Here is a 17,574-nt window from a genome sequence, read left to right on the forward strand (position 1 = left end):
GTTTGTTTATATAAGATTCTTGTTAGTTTATATTTTAAAAATATATATATAAATTCAGTTTTTTCATATCTTAGAGTATAAGCTCCTCTTTATCCAATTCTACTCTACCTACTCGTTCCTCATTCATTAATTTCCATCTTTGTGCCCTTTTGAATACGCAATTGATGCGAATTTATTATTTTGCTGCTTTTCCACATTTTTAGTCACTTTGAACGTCGTTCGTTAAAAATATGGTGGCACCCAATTTAATATTAATTAATCGCCTCATCTGATTGCCAGTTATTTATGTACTTCAACTAAGGCTGAATGTCACTTGAGGAAGAGACTACAACCGGTGAAGTGAGGTTATAACTTAATAAAAAACACTTTATTCACAATAAATGGCTTACTTGATAAATTAATAAACACTTCACAAAACAAATAAAAATAAAACAAATGAAATATGAATCCGCTGACCATATTATCTCTTGCTCTTCGGAATCAGCTTCTCGTATGACAGTTTTTCTCACGATTAACCAAAATTTATTATAATCTACTACTGTCCTAAGTATTCCCAAAGACTCAATTAAAATATAGAGTTTTATGCGCTTTTATATTGTGGCTACTAACTGTTGAACCGAGTTGACACTGTCATCTCACAGAAGTTTAAAAGGCTTGGTGCGTTTAAGCCTGCGGACTGTATCTTGATTATTAAGTAGCTCCAAAATTCCGTTATTTGTGGTTATGAAGTCGTTCTTCGTGACCTCCAACAATCTTTTTTATCTTTCTTTGACTGTTTTTGAATGCATTTCTCGGTGTAGATCTTTATTGCGGGAATACTACAAGTCGTTTGCTATATTCCTTAGTATTCGATTTTGGACTCTTTGCAGGCAAGTATAATTACTTTCACTAGTACAGTCCCATATATTTCTGTATACTCGGAATAATTGGAAATTAAACCATATAAAGACTCTGGAAACGTTCATAGGAGACGCGATTCCGGAAGAAAAAGCTACACATTCGAGAAAGATGATCGATTCATTATTAATACATCAATGATAAATCGATTCCTTACTGGTGTTTAAGTCCACCAAGAGCTCAGAGAAACGCGAGGAGTGGTTGTTACAATCGAGCCAAGAAAGGCCAGATTTGCCAGAGAAAACGTTAATTGGACTGATCAATGATGGGGTTCCTTTCTCTTCTCAGGAGAAGACCTGTTTACAAAAGATCTAGAGAAATATTCGCGCAGTGTTGCATAAAAAGTCTATTAAAAGAGGTTCCTGGATATTATGGATGAACCAAAACCGAGTTGGATTTTATTGAAATTGGCGGTGGAGCTGGGGAATCAATGGCGAGTGATACATAGAAGAAATTTCTGGGATCAAGTCGTTCCTTACGCCAATTTCATCGACTAAAACTCACTGAAGGATGCCATAGAATCGAACAAGATCGAAACTTATTATTCAATCCATGAAAAAGCGATTGGAAACTGTAATTGGGATCAGGGAAAGGAACATTCCAAATAAATTATTATTTCAACTAATTTCAGTTGGTATTTTCTTTAATTATAACCCTTTTCGTTGTATAAGATTCTTTTATGATTTTTTCCATTTCTTTCTCAAACCAACAGCATACTTTAATTAAGTTAACTAGAATCAAATAAAAGAACTTCAACAATATATAATTACATTACGTATAGAATGATTTGAAACAAACAAAAAATGTGATAGAAAATATATAGATTTACCGTTTGGACGCATCTTCCATGCGCAAATCCCTGATGTAATTTCAAAAATCATTAACGAGAGATTTTTATATTGGATCAAATCAATTTTACGACACTTTTATATGAATAATATCCATATATTTAAGTGGTTAGTAGACTATCTCCACGTAGTAAAGACCCTTAAGTTATAACCCAATATAGTGGTTAGACTGAAAAGGCAACACCAGGAATGATCAATACAAGATGTACCGCCCCTCAGCACACTATATCTCCGGTAGTTGAACCGCATCTTTTGTGCCGCATACAACAAAGTCAAACTTTGAAATCGACAAAATTTTTCGTGAAAAATTAATGAATACAATCGGGGTGTTTACAAATATATTTTGACTAATTAAACAGAAAGAAAAGATTTCTTATCAGCATACTAGCAACAGGTTTGTATAATTAATATATGATCTAGTTAAATATTACTGAACTTAATATTTAGTTAAAACACTAATGAATATTAGGAAAAACAGAAATCGAAATTAAATAATAGAATTTAGTAGTTCCTGTTAGAAAATTTGCCCTCAAACATGATCTATGAAATTCTAAGTTTGATAGCAGACGAAAACAAATTATCAACGTAAATATATATACTGTGATTGTATAATTTTACATATAGTTTATTTGTATAGGGCTGGATCAAAAATATACACTTCCAAAAACTTAAAAAAAGTACGTACAAAATATAATATCTAGTGACAAACCGTTTGAAAGGTATTTCTCTAAAAAAACATTCTTATCTATGAAATAATTTTGGGTTTAACTAATTTGTTTATTGAACATCACTGTAAAGTGCTTTTTTAATACTTGGGTACCAGGTATACTCTTCCACCTGTCATTGGAAAAATGGGGGTTCACTATTCCCATCGAGGGTTCCTTTGTGCGCTCCTAGAAGTCTAAAGGGGTAAATATTGAAATTAAAAACGTTATCGCAGCATGTCTGTCGTTTTAATATCTTAAAATATATAATTATTTGTATGGGAAGATTTAATGGCAGAAACTTATTCCGGTTTTTACTATATTTTATATAATTTCAAAGATACTTCAATTTTATACAAATGTACACGTCTGTTATCAATATTATTTTTATTATGATATTCATATATTTACAAATGCAGACGCAAAGTTCGATTAAGCTGTTAGTAAAATTATTTATCACGCATATAGCATCCAATATTGGCGACGACGAATCCAATATTGTTATCAGAGATTCTGATACTGATATACTCGTGATGATGCTTGGTAATATGCATAAATTGAGTAGAGACCTTCCTCTTTATGGAAGAAAAAACAATAGTTATCAAGAAGCTTTTGCAGCTCTTGGTGATCATAATTTAACAGAAGATAGAATGAATGAAATTTTCAATATTATCCAGAAATGCATAGACGTAAATGATGCCAGATTTCAGCTGTTCGTTGATACATATAATGCTACCGATATTACCGAACAATTTAGTATTAAAGTCCTCAATTTTGATGGAAGCAGTTTGCCACCGTGCAAGAACAAACTTTGATAACAACAACAACATCTAATATTTGGAATAATGCTGATAAACGATGTCCGTCAACATTACAATCGGAAGATAATTAATCCGGTCCATTTAGTCATTCTAAGTTACATCCCATCAAGCTGAAAATCAGTAAAATTGTTTAAAATACAATTTAACATAGAATTTGAATATTCCTCATCATTTCCGTGTATGGAAAAATTTTTATTCAAGTTCAAAAGTGAAAAAAATGAGTTTTCCGCAATTTTCAGCAAAACGGTGAGTTTCATCATAAAAGTACTCTCAACAAAAATTGTAGATTATGAAATTATCTACAAAAAATGTATGAATACTTTTTTTCCTACGATCCACTGCTTCTGAGATATAATGATTCAAAAAGTTGTAAAAGCTGTCGTATTTAATAATTTCACCGAAATATTTTCAGCAGTAAATTTTTCTTACAACATTGAAATGAACCGAGACTTGTGAATATTTATAAGAAATTTCTGTTGACGTTGTGAAGATGTTGCTAAAATTGGACAATGTAGTTTTGTTATTTCTCGAGCAATCATTATAACCATTAAATATGACAGTAAATCTGAAACATTATAACTTTAACAACTTTTTGAATCGTTATATCTCAGAAACGGTGGATCGTATTGATACGTTTTATCTAAATATTTTATGAACTACAATTTTTATGATAAAACTTACCGTTTTGATGATAATCGCGAAAAACTCATTCACCTATGACCTTGAAGAATTCTTTTTCCATACACGGAAATGATGGGGAACATTCAATTTTTTTTTCAATTGTATATTAAACAATTTTACAGATTTTTCACCTTGATGGGAATTTATGTAGCTTCACTCTTATTTTTTTGTCTAATTTGACCGGACTACATGGGTGGATGAATCATCATCATGACACATATTTATTCAAATGGTTTTATAAAGATGAACTGCCAGCTTTTGTAGCCGATTCGGCTTAATTTCAGGTAAATCAATGAAACACAATAAAATATTTTGTTGGAATTATTAATAATTAAAAAGAAATTTTTTTACAGGATGTAATGAATCATTTTGCTTTTTCATGACAACGTAAAATTCATTAATTTATATTTCAATTTCGAGTTGTACGTTTTGTTAGAACAAAATAAATATCAAAATCGTTAAAATTGTAAGTGAAGGAAATTTTGTTTATTTCTGCATAAACAATTATTTAAAATGAGATTCGTGAATTTTAAAATTTTGAAAAATTATTGTCTGTCATTGCCAGTGAGAGTGAGAGAATAGAAATCATGGTTCTTCATTAGCACGACTGAGAAAGTACTGAGTGGTCTGCCTACATCTTAGAAGCTAACTTTGTGTCTGCATATGTAAATATATGAATATAATAATAATAATAATATTAATAACAGACATGTACATTTGTATAAAATTGGAGTAGCTATGAAATTATATAAAATATAGTAGGAACCAGAATAAGTGTCTGCTATTAAATCTTCCCATACAAATAATTATATATTTTAAAATATGAAAACGGCACTCATACTGCGATCACGTTTTGAATGCCAATATTTATCCCTTTCCTTACCTAGACATGCTCAAAGGGCAGGTTAAACAGTACACCTGGCATTAATATGAAATTTGCTACTATACTGTAAGTCTGCGGGGCACTGGCACTGTGAAATTTTTTAATCATTCATCAGATTTTTTAAAACTTATTTCGACTTCCTATGTTTTTTATTATCAACATAAATAGGGGTTTTGACAATTCTTACTAATGGGTATGACCTTCTCTTGTCCTAATAACATCTCTCAAACTATTAGGCATAATTAGCATAATCAATTTAGCTATTGTTTCTGGTGGGATGTTAAGTAAATCTTCTTCTAATGACACAATAAGCCTTGGGATGGAGTTTGTAATAGAAATCCTAGCTCTAATTCTTCTTTTATCTCATTCTATAACTGGACTATATGCTGGCCACTCCATAACCCGAAAACTGACTTCTGCAATATAATATTCCACGATTCGGGCTTGTCATTCATAAAGATAGCACATTAATTGCTCCTCGATATATCTATAAGACGTTAAACCTCTTCTTCCGTTAACACGGTCGCCCTTACGAATGAACAAGGATCGGTTCTGGCTTCCATAGAAACTGCACTCCAGATTCTAATGGAACCACCTACATACATAAGCACTTCGTTCTTCAACGCAGCAATCTACAAATCACTCTCCATGGAGGCATATTCTGATATCATTTGAGAACAGAACAGATCCCCATTGTTCCAACGTCCAATTCAGATAATCCAGTGCAAAACGCAGACATGCTTGCCCATTAGATGGAGTAAGTTGTTGGACCTTGTAAATCGCCTGTTCCAGGTCGTCTATGAAAGGATTCAGTCTCCTTATAACGCTGGAACACTCTTCGAATCGCTGCTCGGACCATATCCAATTGTCTAGTAACAGCTCGCTCACCAAGTCCATTTTTGGTTGAAGCAATAACTTGGGCGGCTTTTTGTGGAGTAGAAGAGGATAAAATAATGCACAAAATTCGAGTATGGGTCACTTAAGAAAGAAAAATTATTACTTTTAAATTAGATGAGCAGTCCATTGAACCAGAATTTTTTCTTATAAAAGTTGTTCAAACTGCATCCCGCTCACTATCTGACTTCTCAAATTTCCTCAAAGTGAAATATCAAAGGGGTAGATTCAGGTGACAAAGGTGGCTACTCCATTGATTCACTTTTTCCTTCAAACTGCTTATCGGCAAAACTTTGAAAATTAAGATCATAATGTGGGACCAACGAATCTCCTCTTGGTAAATCCTACTCAGACAATAATTTTTTAGGGGTGCTGGATGCAAGGGGGGTTTCCGCAAGCGCAGTAACGACAATTGTGTCGATTTACTGCACCACTTAAACAAAACATTGTCTCGTCTGAAACGAACACACTATTAAGAAAATACCTCATGAAAATTCAGAAAGTCTGTCTGGATCATCTCCTATGAGTGCGTGAATAAATTAAACTTTCTGTAAGTGCAGTTTCTTTTTATTTAAAAACTTTACTACAAACGACATTTTGTAAAAGGCAGCTTCTGGTGCAACGTAAGGGTTGTCTTCTGACAGCTGAATATCTTCGTATCAATCGCTCATTCCTGGTCTTCCATATTTTGCAGTATCCCTCACGTAATTTTGCAATAATTATATTTACTGTGTCTTTAGTATTTGTAGGTCTTTCAAAATGTGTTTCGTTGAATAAAGCGCATGCTTCTGCATGACTTCGAAGTCTATTGCCGTAAATTACCATCATTCTAATTTCTATCCTTTGTCTTTCGGTTGTTTTATCAAAACCATTAAAAAAATTGAGAAAAACAGATGCTCTTTCTGAGTTATTTAAAGTTTGAATTCTTCTATTTAATCAGTTTTTTTTGTATAAATTCAAAATCAAGTACATTTTGCTTTTCATTAATTATCTCGGTTTTTTTTCACGTGACGTGTTTCTGTATGTTTTTTTATAAACGAACGTTCATAACTCTGTATAGGTGTTAATACTTGTCATATGTTGTAACTTTATATCAAACGAATTAACAAAATTATCGTAACAAACAACGAATTAAAAATATTGTGAAATTTTTTGTACTTTGTTTTATGTTTACTTGCTAATCTAATTTTGATGTTTTTATATTCCAAAGTACACACATCAAAGTGTATATTCACACAAAATAAAGATTTTTGGCCGTTATGGACTGAAAAGGGAGAACCGGCTCCAAAGAATGCAAAGATAAATGAAAAGCTATTAACGGCAAGTATTATATGAACCTATTCCAACATTTGAGCTAAGAAAGCAAAAACAGCCCCATTTGGCCAAGAAGAAAGTGTTGTTTCATCGAGACAATCCACCATCTTGCAATTGCATCCTATTTGCCAAATCTAACCCCCTCGAACTTATTAAACATAGCTGGAAGTGTATGGCTAAAAGTTTTATAGATAAACATCGATAAATATATTTTTTTTCTAAATTTTTTTGTTTTCTTTGTTGTGCCAGGTACTTCTTGGATCATTCTCGTAGTTGCCGTTTGACGTCACTGTTTGCTTATCGGTTTGCCGGTGGTGACTTTCAACGTAAACGAATTTTATCTTTTCCCGTCCGGCACTTCGTAGCAACTTTCGTAGCAATAGAAAATAGCCAATCACATCCGTTCGAGTTTGTTCCAATAAAAAAAATTTTTAGGTTAAAGACAGCAACGTTAAGTTTATGAATAGGGTGTAGAATTTGTTACGAATGTCAAACGTCACCCACGATCGGCAACGGCAAACGGAAATGCGACTATGATGAAAATTTTGAATACTATGCACAAAGAAGTTTAAGGATTATAAGATGATAAAATATATTTTCAATATTTAAGTGAATCTAATTTTTTATTAGACTCAAATCAAGAAAATGATATGCGACTCTACTTTCGAAGAAATTGGAAATCATTTGTGAAAGTTTTTCAAACACTTAGAAAAACAAAAATCATGAAAATCCTGAAAGGAGACCTTCTCAAGTCCTACCAAGTCATGAGGTATCAAAAGTCACTTTCCACATTAACACTACAGGAACTTCTTTAAAAGATTAAGAATTCTGATGCTTCCTTCCTTATTAATCTTTGAATCCGTTTACCTAATTCGTAAGCACGCTTCTCCAATTTCAGAAAGGTCATTGCCCGGCTATCCACGCTGCGACTAAACCATCAGCGATCAGAGCGACCTTGTCAAGAGTGATGCCCAATATAGGAGGACCCAAGCGGTGCGATTTCTAAGCAACCATACACACCATATCAAAAATGAAGAGTAATCTTTAAAGGCTTAATTTCCAACGTGAATAAGAGAATACAGTGCAGGTACTACCTGGCGCATATATTTATTGGACATGGATGCGATGAATCCCTGGAATGCCCAGCTTGTATCAAATCAGACGAAGAAACGGTGCATGTCTTTTTTGATCTGAGATATAGCGACATGAGCTGGTAGCCACGCTGGAACAAGGCATCACATCTGAGACCTTGGCCGAGGCAATTTCTAGCTTTATAGACAAATGGATTGTAACGATAACCTTTTCTACAAAAGTTCTCCCGGACCTGGGAGGCAAAGAACGAAGTAAGACGTATCACAACTGACAGACAGTACCAAGCTATGTAACAAGATGCTTCTTACAAAGATTTAAAGGAAAGTAGGAGGTCAAGAAGGGCCCGACTTACCCTCCAATGAAAGCAGTATCGATTGGATGATGCAGGAAATATAATGAAGAAGAAATAGCAAATTAGTTAAGGCCTGAACTAACTGACTGAACTCACAGTGTACATTTTTGCCAGTACTGGTTGTGAAAAATGTGCATTGGCTGGTAGAAGTTTCCTCATCACTTTGGGAAAAAATTAGAGGGCATCAGAGTGTTTTACATCACGTTGTGATTCAAGGTCTGCGTTAAGGTCATCTGCTGTCCCGATGACATTTAACTCAAGGTTTTCGGCTTTCTTGTTCAATTGCCATTTGACCTTTGACAGAAAATCAAGTTGCTATTGGGTTTTTATTGTATCCCCGTAGTATTCCATAATGATGAGTTGTAGAAATGAAATGAAGAGGGTTTACCAATGACGGATCATAAAAATGTGTTCCTTTATAACGAAAATCAAAGTTTTATCTCAAATCTGATAAATACTAAATTAGAGGATTATTTTTAAAAGTGAAAAATGATTGGGAGAGAAATTATCTACATCAATAAGATGAAAAAGTATCAGATACCACTCCTAATGTAATTGGAAGTTCTTTTCTACTTAAATGTGTTTGTTTCAGCTAGAATTTCAAGATGTTCTCGAAATATCCCAGTTTACTTCAGATTTAATTTAGTAAACAATTCAAGTAGGTCAACGACTGAAAATCGGAGGAAAAAAATAAAGTGCGTATTAAGATTCAGATTTTTTCATAAAACTTTAATCAAACACCTCAAAACTTTCTTTTCAGATGCACGGTTCAGCAGGTTTACATTCAGCTTTGGCAATCAAACGCCAAAGGCGACACCGTGAGCAAGCTAAAAAACGAGCTGCCGAAAGAAGATTATCTTTAAGAACCAATAGTACAGATAGTATCGAACACCCACCGCGAAGAGGAAGTTTCCATCCTCCAAATGATAATACTCTAGCTACTTCAATTGGTATGCTCCATCTTGGTGTGTGTTTTGTGGTACTGGGACTCTTTTTGATAGGATCCGGTCTACTTCCCGATGACCTATTAACTTGGAGAGGTGGCGGTTGGTGGAACGAATTAGTACTTACAGGAATATTTGTACTGGTAATAGGACTATTCTTTATTATCCTAAATAAAATCATTAGTAAGAAAGAGGAAGACGATTTAGAAAATTACGTATCGTGTCAACTCACCCGCTCCAGAAGTGGACACAGGCTTGAAAGAGACGTAGAAACCGGTTGTTTATCCACGAAGAACCATATACGACTTCTCGAAAAACAACGAGAGGATAAATTGAGAGGTTTGAATGACGTAGTTCCCACTCATAATAAAGTACCTCCGGCAGATGGAGAAATTTACCTTGAAAAAATTCTCGAAGAAGAAATTAATGATAAAGATAACGAAACTAATCGAAACTATGATCATAAAGAAACTATGTCCACTACGACTACTGCCAGTTTAAGCCCTGGCACTCCTTCTGAAATCAGGGAATTGATTTCGAACGGTAGGCAGTATAGTTTTAATTCTAGACAGTACTAAATTGAACAAGCTGTGATTTTATTCAACTTATTGTTAATCTAGGTAATGAAAAATCTCATTTAATTGTCTATGAAAATGAGATTATTATTATTATTATTATTATTATTATTATTATTAAATCGATATTATTCGAGAAGAGTAGATACGCATTATAAAAATTTTATAAACAATTTTCGTACACAAGGTAAGTCACCTGTAATTTTATGTTATTTATAACCATACGGGATGTTCTGAAAGTTTTTAAACAAAACAAACATGTTGTTTTAACATCGAACGCCTATTATATAATTTTACAAGGTGTATCCACAGAGTAAAGTCGTTTTGGTTATATAAAAAAAATGTATATAGATATAAGAAAAAGATTTATTGTACAATAATCTAGAATTGTTAAACTAATTTTATACATAGCTTCTGGAATTTTGTAGGAGCTTGTCGTAGCATGACAAAAGTTGTTCTTAGCTTTAATCATGTTATTTCATATCGTCTTCATCATTGAAATGTTGATCATCAAGGAAAGATTTTAGGTTTAAGAAGACATAAAAGTCACTGGGAACGAGGCTTAGGCTGTACGGAGGATGATCAGGCATTATCGTGCAGAAAATGACACCTTTTGACAGTGATTCTTATTGGTTGATCTGTATTGCGTGGTGCAATTTCTTAATAAACATTTGAGTTGTGTTTTTGGGCTTGTGGTCGGAAATTAATCAGCAAAATGCCTTTTCTAAACTTAACAAATAATGCAGATATAAATATATAGGTACAATAATAACAAACTATAGCAAAGAATCGTAGAAAAAGTTTTTTAACGACTATTAGGACATCCTGTAAGGTTGAAAATAATTTATTAATGATATCCGTACCTAATTGTTACTAGAAACCATATAAATATAGGTGATTTACCCTGTATAAATATCTAATCAACATAATTGTAATTAACATATCGAGTTTGGACCAATGAACTAGATTTACGTACTTCTTGGAATTTAAGTTAAAAGAAAATTCGTGGTTTATTGAATAATAAAAGAAAACTACATATCAGCCAATCATATGTACACATTCTCTTCACTAATTAACTTTAACAAAAGGATGGTGTCCACTACAAATAGAACACTAGTTTACAGTATATCTGTTGCCGAAGAGATTTCAGCTGTTGCATCAACTAGGAAAAACTATCAATAAGTCCAATACCCATATTTTTAATTGTAGCCGAAGGTCTTCTACAAGCTTAATATACGAGGGTCGTTGTTTTTTTAACCTCCGATCTCTCCGTGCAGACGCTACGCGAACAGAAAAAAGCGGGCATGCGTTGTAGGCTCGCACTACACACTCCGCCATTGTTGACATTCAGGCGTCAGTCGGCGTTGTGCTACAGCCACGTAAACATGTTCGCCATTATTGATGCTCCCGCCAATTGTGAATTGCGAAGTGTGATTCGTTTGCTACAAGCTGAAGGCTATAGCGCTGCAGAGATCAATCCGAGAATAAGTGATGGTGTTGTGCGTGAATGGTGTTGTCGACCTGTCGTTTCAGATGATCTGATTCAACAAATGGTTGAAAAAAAACCGCAGATTTACCATTATTGTTTTGTATACGGAATTTCCAGAAGTTTCAAGGTCTGTTTTGGCATTGGCATTGGCGGCAACTTTCTTTGAAGAAGGTATTGAAAAGCTTGTTCATAGATATGAGAAATGTCTAAATCTCTTCGGTGATAATGTTTTATATGAACTTGTCTTTTATTTATAGCCTATCGGAGGTTGAAAAAAAACGTCCCTCATAATTTCAAGATTTTTAGTTCTGAGAAAATTCTGCATCAGAGATAAGGGAGCTGTTCAACCTTTAAGTTTTAACGTAGTGACGGAATTTTTACATTGAATATCTATTATTATCTAATTTGGAGGCTTTAATCTGTTCCTTAGAGAGATGGGGAAATTTTTGGCTAATACAATTTTATCTTCTGATTTAACTAACTGTTTCATGATGAGAAATAACAGAGAAATAATCTGAAAATGTGGAATTGAGTGTTTGAGTGTTTCATTGCATCATATCACAACCATGATTGGAACATGAATCTATTTTTACATAAATAACAATAAAAAAATGGACTGAGAAGAACTAGCTCCAAAGAAGACGAAGACTGTTTCGTCAATGAACAAGATCATGATATCGTTTTTTTTCATATAATTATCATTGAATACAATTAAAAAGAATAATATTTCGAGCTCAATAGAAATATTAGTTGGAAATTTATGATTAAATTGCTATGCTATGCTGAATTTAACCCCTTCGAATCAAAATCCATTCCCAAACTGGTCTTTGTTGGATCGGGTACTTCGGAGACAGTCTTGTCTTTTATTTACAGTTATGAAGAATTTTCTTTTTACTTGAATATATTAATCAAAAGCAAATTGTCCGAAAAACAAATTTTAAAATAGTTATTCACCTAACTAGTTATGAAAATAACGATATTAATCCAGAAGTGTGATATTTGGCAGAGAATTTTGCAAATAACGCTCTTTTCATAACATGTTTACGTACTTACAATGTTTTATCTAATTCTGCGCTATCGTTATATTTAATAAAATCTTCAATTACAATGGAAATATTGATGTGGAAACAAATGTAGTTTGATACCTATAAAATCAAGAAGTACATATGTCCTGGCCTACTAAAAATTTTAAAAACATAAAGAACGCCATGGAAAAGGTACTACTTATTTACTTTGAAAATTTGAAAACAATAAAGGCGTCGAATTTGTGGATAACATATTCAATGAGCGCGCAAAAATTTCAATATCAATAAGTACACAATGCATTTGACCTGGCTGAAGAGACTGTCAGCAGGATACCATGCAAAAGATTTTGACGAAGGAAAATGTAGAAAGATTTATAAAAGGGGCTAAAAGTATTTCTATTTGTGAAAGTACGTCTTAATTTACGATATTTTCATAATTTATTATTAAATAAATCAGTTCCTTAGGTCGCAATGATAATAAGTATTGCAGGAGCCTGTAGGAAAGCTGAACTGACGTTTCTTCGAGAAGAATACGTATTTGATGAAGGCACCTTCTTCAAAATTACAATTCCAGAAAGCAAAACACACAATATTCGCGAATTTGTGGCCACTGCTGGCAATATTGCTGATGTCAATTTTGTTAACTTCCTCAAAAAGTATAGAAAGATTAGACCTCCTTCTGTAAAGCACGAAGGATTTTTTGTATGATATTATAATGGAAAATGTGGCATACACATGACATTGGTTGAGATGCTACTCAGCTTCTCTCTTGGCAGACTTAGTAGCGGATATTCCGAAAATAAAGCAACAGGGAGGAGGGAAATCTAATAATGTAGTTGAAGGCTAAGCTCAGAGCTCATTAGAAAATAACAGAAAAATGTCAGAAAATATTCTGGGTCAAGCCACTGGTATACATGTAGTTATCACAGCTTCAATTGAAATTAACATAAGACAAAAAGTTCAAGAGAATATTAACGCTATAAATGAACTTCAACTTCAAATAACTCTTAAATAATAATGTTTCAGCGGAGAGTACAATTTTCGTGGCGCGGCGATTTAACAGCGGATTAATTAGGCCAAAATAAATTGAAAATGAAGAATGAAATTTTTTGATATCTCACCTCGTTTTCGAGGTATCGATATTTAAAGTTATAATCAAACGATAGTTCTAAATTTAATTTATAGAAAAGAAGACGTTCAATACTGCGTTTCAAATGAATATTTTATCACTTCAAATTCAATATAAATGTTGTAATTCAATAAACAGAAGATTTTTTATTTAATTTTCATATTATTTACCTTGATACACCATAATTATATCGAAAAAAACAGATTTTTATAACAAGATAAGATATTTTTGATAACTTTCATAACTTTGTGATGAATATAACTTAACATAGGATAAATATGTGAATAATTTGATGTTTTTCATAAAGAATTGTCGATTGTTTTTCATTATTTATAAAATAAAAAACAATATTTAATGATAGTTTGAGGTTTAATTAGTAATTTAATGTAAAAATATCCTCTTTCGATCAAAAAGTACGTTCTGAATGCTTTCAAAAGTTATTTACTTTCTTTTGTTTTAAAATTGAAAAGCCAGACTACTATAGTATTTCACAATTATCCTAGAAAAGTTCTCTAGCAATTATTATTGCATCATTTATCCTATTTTTAACGACAAAATCAACCGAATAAGAAAAATCGTTCCAAATCTACCCGCTCCGAATTTATCTGCCCGCAAAACAAAATTATGATAAAATAAAACTAAAATAATCCTCACGCGAAAAAAAATTCACGATTTTTGATCTTTTTGCACTCAAAGTGCACCACGAAAAGGTTATGTTAGGTTAGGTTTATGTACACAAATATTAAATAAAAATAATATATTTCCAAATTCAAGAATCGATATCTCGAAAACGAAGCGAGATATGGAAAAATTTTATTCCTCATTTTCGACTTATTTTGAATTGATTTACATAATGGCATAGCCAGACGCCACGGAAATCGTACTCGTGCCTGTTTTCAATGTTTGAAATATCATTGAAATCAAATAATGAGTTAATTGTGACTTTTTACAGTAAATAATAAATTATTCTTTGGCAGTTTTTACCTAACTACTTTTTATAACTGTTATATGAAGATTATGAAAAATGAAATGTCCAGAAGTGACTCAAAACGTCACATTTGATAGCGGAATTAGATAAATTTATATATATTTATATCCCTAGGTCTAGTATATACTGAATCGTAGTTAAAATGTATTGGAATATGAATTTGCTCCAGTATCTACTCTTCTGTAATAGAAAATTATGTATAACAAAAAACACTTTTGTAAACGTAAACAATTTTTAATTGTGATTTTTGCAATTTCCTCAAAAATTTTGAGACAAAAAGAATTAAAACAAACCAGAATTGAAACTTAGCAAAAAAATTGTTCTAAATGGGTTTCAAAATAGTGCTTTCTACAACTGAATGTCAAAAATCATACAAAAGGGACGTTTTTCTACTTATATATACACATTATGATTACGTCCCTTATTTCTGTTGTTTTCTATATCTGAAAAAGAAATGCGTATTATGAGGGTTGTTCATAAATTTAGTCTAAGGATGCTCACACTTTTTCAATCCTTCCAAATAATGGCTGCTGTCTTTCTCCTTAAAATAGATGTTTACTTACTTATCGTCTGATGAAAATATCTCCTTCAAGTGAAAATTTAAAGCTAGAAAACAGGAAATAGTCACAAGGGGGACCGGATGAAAACAATCCTTTGACTTTCCAAAAAACGATCACCATTACTTTTCCGGACGATGCAACTGATGTTTGTTCATTAGTTAGTGGTGAATTTAATGACATAATAAACAGGGATCGTGTATCTCCTTGTTATCAATCTCTACATCAATCTAAAAACATTTTTTTTTATTAAGAAAAGTTATTAAGAATTCTTCCAGCTTGTGACAAAACACTAACAGATTCCATAGAAATTACTTTGTGGAACTACTAGATTTGAAGCAGATGCAGCAACATGAAGAAGAAGAATTAAATGTGGTAAATAGGAATTGATATACTGGTAAACTTAAGAAGTAATGACATCTCAGAATTAACCCAATTGCAAACGAAAGTCAAGTTTTATTACATTACAAAGAAACAAGCTTATTCGGCACTTGCAGATGTAATAGACTAAGAATTAGATAAGTCACAAGGATAGGAAGTTAATTATAGAAAAGAATCGAGCGCAAATAACATTTACCTAGCGTTAAGAAAACATTTCAGTAGCTAGAAATTCTTAACAAAGAAACGAATTATTCCAACGCGTTCCGACAAAAATATGACATAGCAGTTAAAGTTATATTGAAGCTAAACTATTCAATAGAATATCTAGATAGGCATGAAGGTTAGTTACAGAAATAAACAAAACAAGAAACCAAGTAATAAGAGATAGAATCCACAGTTTAATCTATGTAAATGATATCATTCAAATGAGACAGGTGGTGAGGCAAAAAAATTTACAGAACAAGAAACGATGTATAAAAGTATAAAAATACGATACCTTAAGACCTAAAGATTGATAAATTTACTTGACGTCGATCTCTATTCGAAAGGTAAGTGCTATAATTATCGATATGCATAACCAACGAGCATCGTAAGCCCAGAGACAGAAAGAACAATATTTGAAAAGAAAATATACAATGAAGATAAATGAGAATAAAACATGATAATACGAGGGCTTTTTTTCAACCTCCGATCGCTCCGTATAGACGCTACGCTGTAGGCGACTGCGGAGATCTCGCACTACACATTCCGCCATTGTTGACATTCAGGCGTCAGTCGGCGTTGCGCTACAGCTACTCAAACATGTCCACCATTATTGTTGCTTCCGCCAAGTGTGAATTGCGATGTGTGCTTCGTTTTCTACAGTCTGAAGGCCACAGTGGTGCAGAAATCCATCGAATAATGAGGAAAACTGACTGGTGTCGGCAGTTTAAAGATGGCCGTAATGTTCAACGAGTTGGTAGATTGATTAAAGAATATCGCAGATTCACCATTACTGCTTTGTCTACAGAATTTCCAGAAGTTTTAAGGTCTGTTTTGTACTCTTCTTGGATTGAATGCTGGCAACTTTCTCTGAAAAGGGTATTGAAAAGCTTGTTCATGACAAATGTCTCAATCTCTTCGGTGATTATGTCGAAAAATAACCGCAAATGAATGTTTGGTATGCCTTGTCGTACAAGCTAGTAATCGTTGTAACTTTCTTTATTGAAGAATCGTTAAATTGACAACTTACTTACAAACTATCATGTGTTTGAATCCTTTAATAAAGTTGTTAAAATCACTTAACATTATGTAATAATGACCCCTATCAATGCCTGATTTTTGGTTAATGAACGAATCAAAAAAAATAAATAACGTGAAACGACTTTCGATGTCATTATTAGTGTTTATATTTGTGAAATTTAGTGGTAATTGGTGTTGAATGCTCTTAAGAAATGGAGGTGGATTGAAATTTGACATCAATTCCTCCAGAGCTGGCAGAAAGTCGTAATTCAGCATCACCGAAAAAGAGCAGAATTCTGTATCAAAAAACGTATGCCCAATTTATATCTTGGTGCAATAAAATGCAATAAGAAACAAGAAAAGCATTATTTGAAGACAGTTTTGTAATAAAATTATTGTTTTATATGAACTTATCCTATCGGAGGTTGAAAAAAAAACGTCCCTCGTATCAAAATTGAAGAACTGGACTGGGTAGACTGAGAGGACGATAAAGAGAAAGTGAGCAAACCAAATAAGAGAAGACATTGAAAAATTGAATACTCAAGGCGTTAGATACAAGATCAATAATAGAGGAAAATGTACCAAAAGTTAATAGTCATAAAACTTAAAAAGAAGAAGGAATAAAAATATAAGAAGACATGCGGAGTGATTCACCGCAATAAAAGAAGGCGCGTCCCAATTTTCGTTCCAAACTGTTTCCTTTAAAAGGGATTGTATTCGCTAGAGGGGGATGTACATTTAACTAAAAACAGTCCCACTTGAATATAAGTTAACAATGA

General features: G+C 32.8%; 1 protein-coding gene across 1 annotated transcript; it reads left to right on the plus strand.

Annotated features, from left to right (window-relative positions):
• The first annotated feature begins 2,010 nt into the window (after positions 1-2,010).
• On the plus strand, positions 2,011-10,150 carry LOC130446670 (uncharacterized). The gene is made up of 3 exons (XM_056783046.1): positions 2,011-2,139; positions 9,079-9,181; positions 9,247-10,150. Exon 3 carries the CDS (start codon positions 9,247-9,249, stop codon positions 10,006-10,008), a length of 762 nt encoding a protein of 253 aa, XP_056639024.1. The 5' UTR covers positions 2,011-2,139; positions 9,079-9,181; the 3' UTR covers positions 10,009-10,150.
• The last annotated feature ends 7,424 nt before the right edge of the window (positions 10,151-17,574 follow it).

This window comes from Diorhabda sublineata, chromosome 7, assembly GCF_026230105.1.
Source record: "Diorhabda sublineata isolate icDioSubl1.1 chromosome 7, icDioSubl1.1, whole genome shotgun sequence".
Taxonomy (NCBI): domain Eukaryota; kingdom Metazoa; phylum Arthropoda; class Insecta; order Coleoptera; family Chrysomelidae; genus Diorhabda; species Diorhabda sublineata.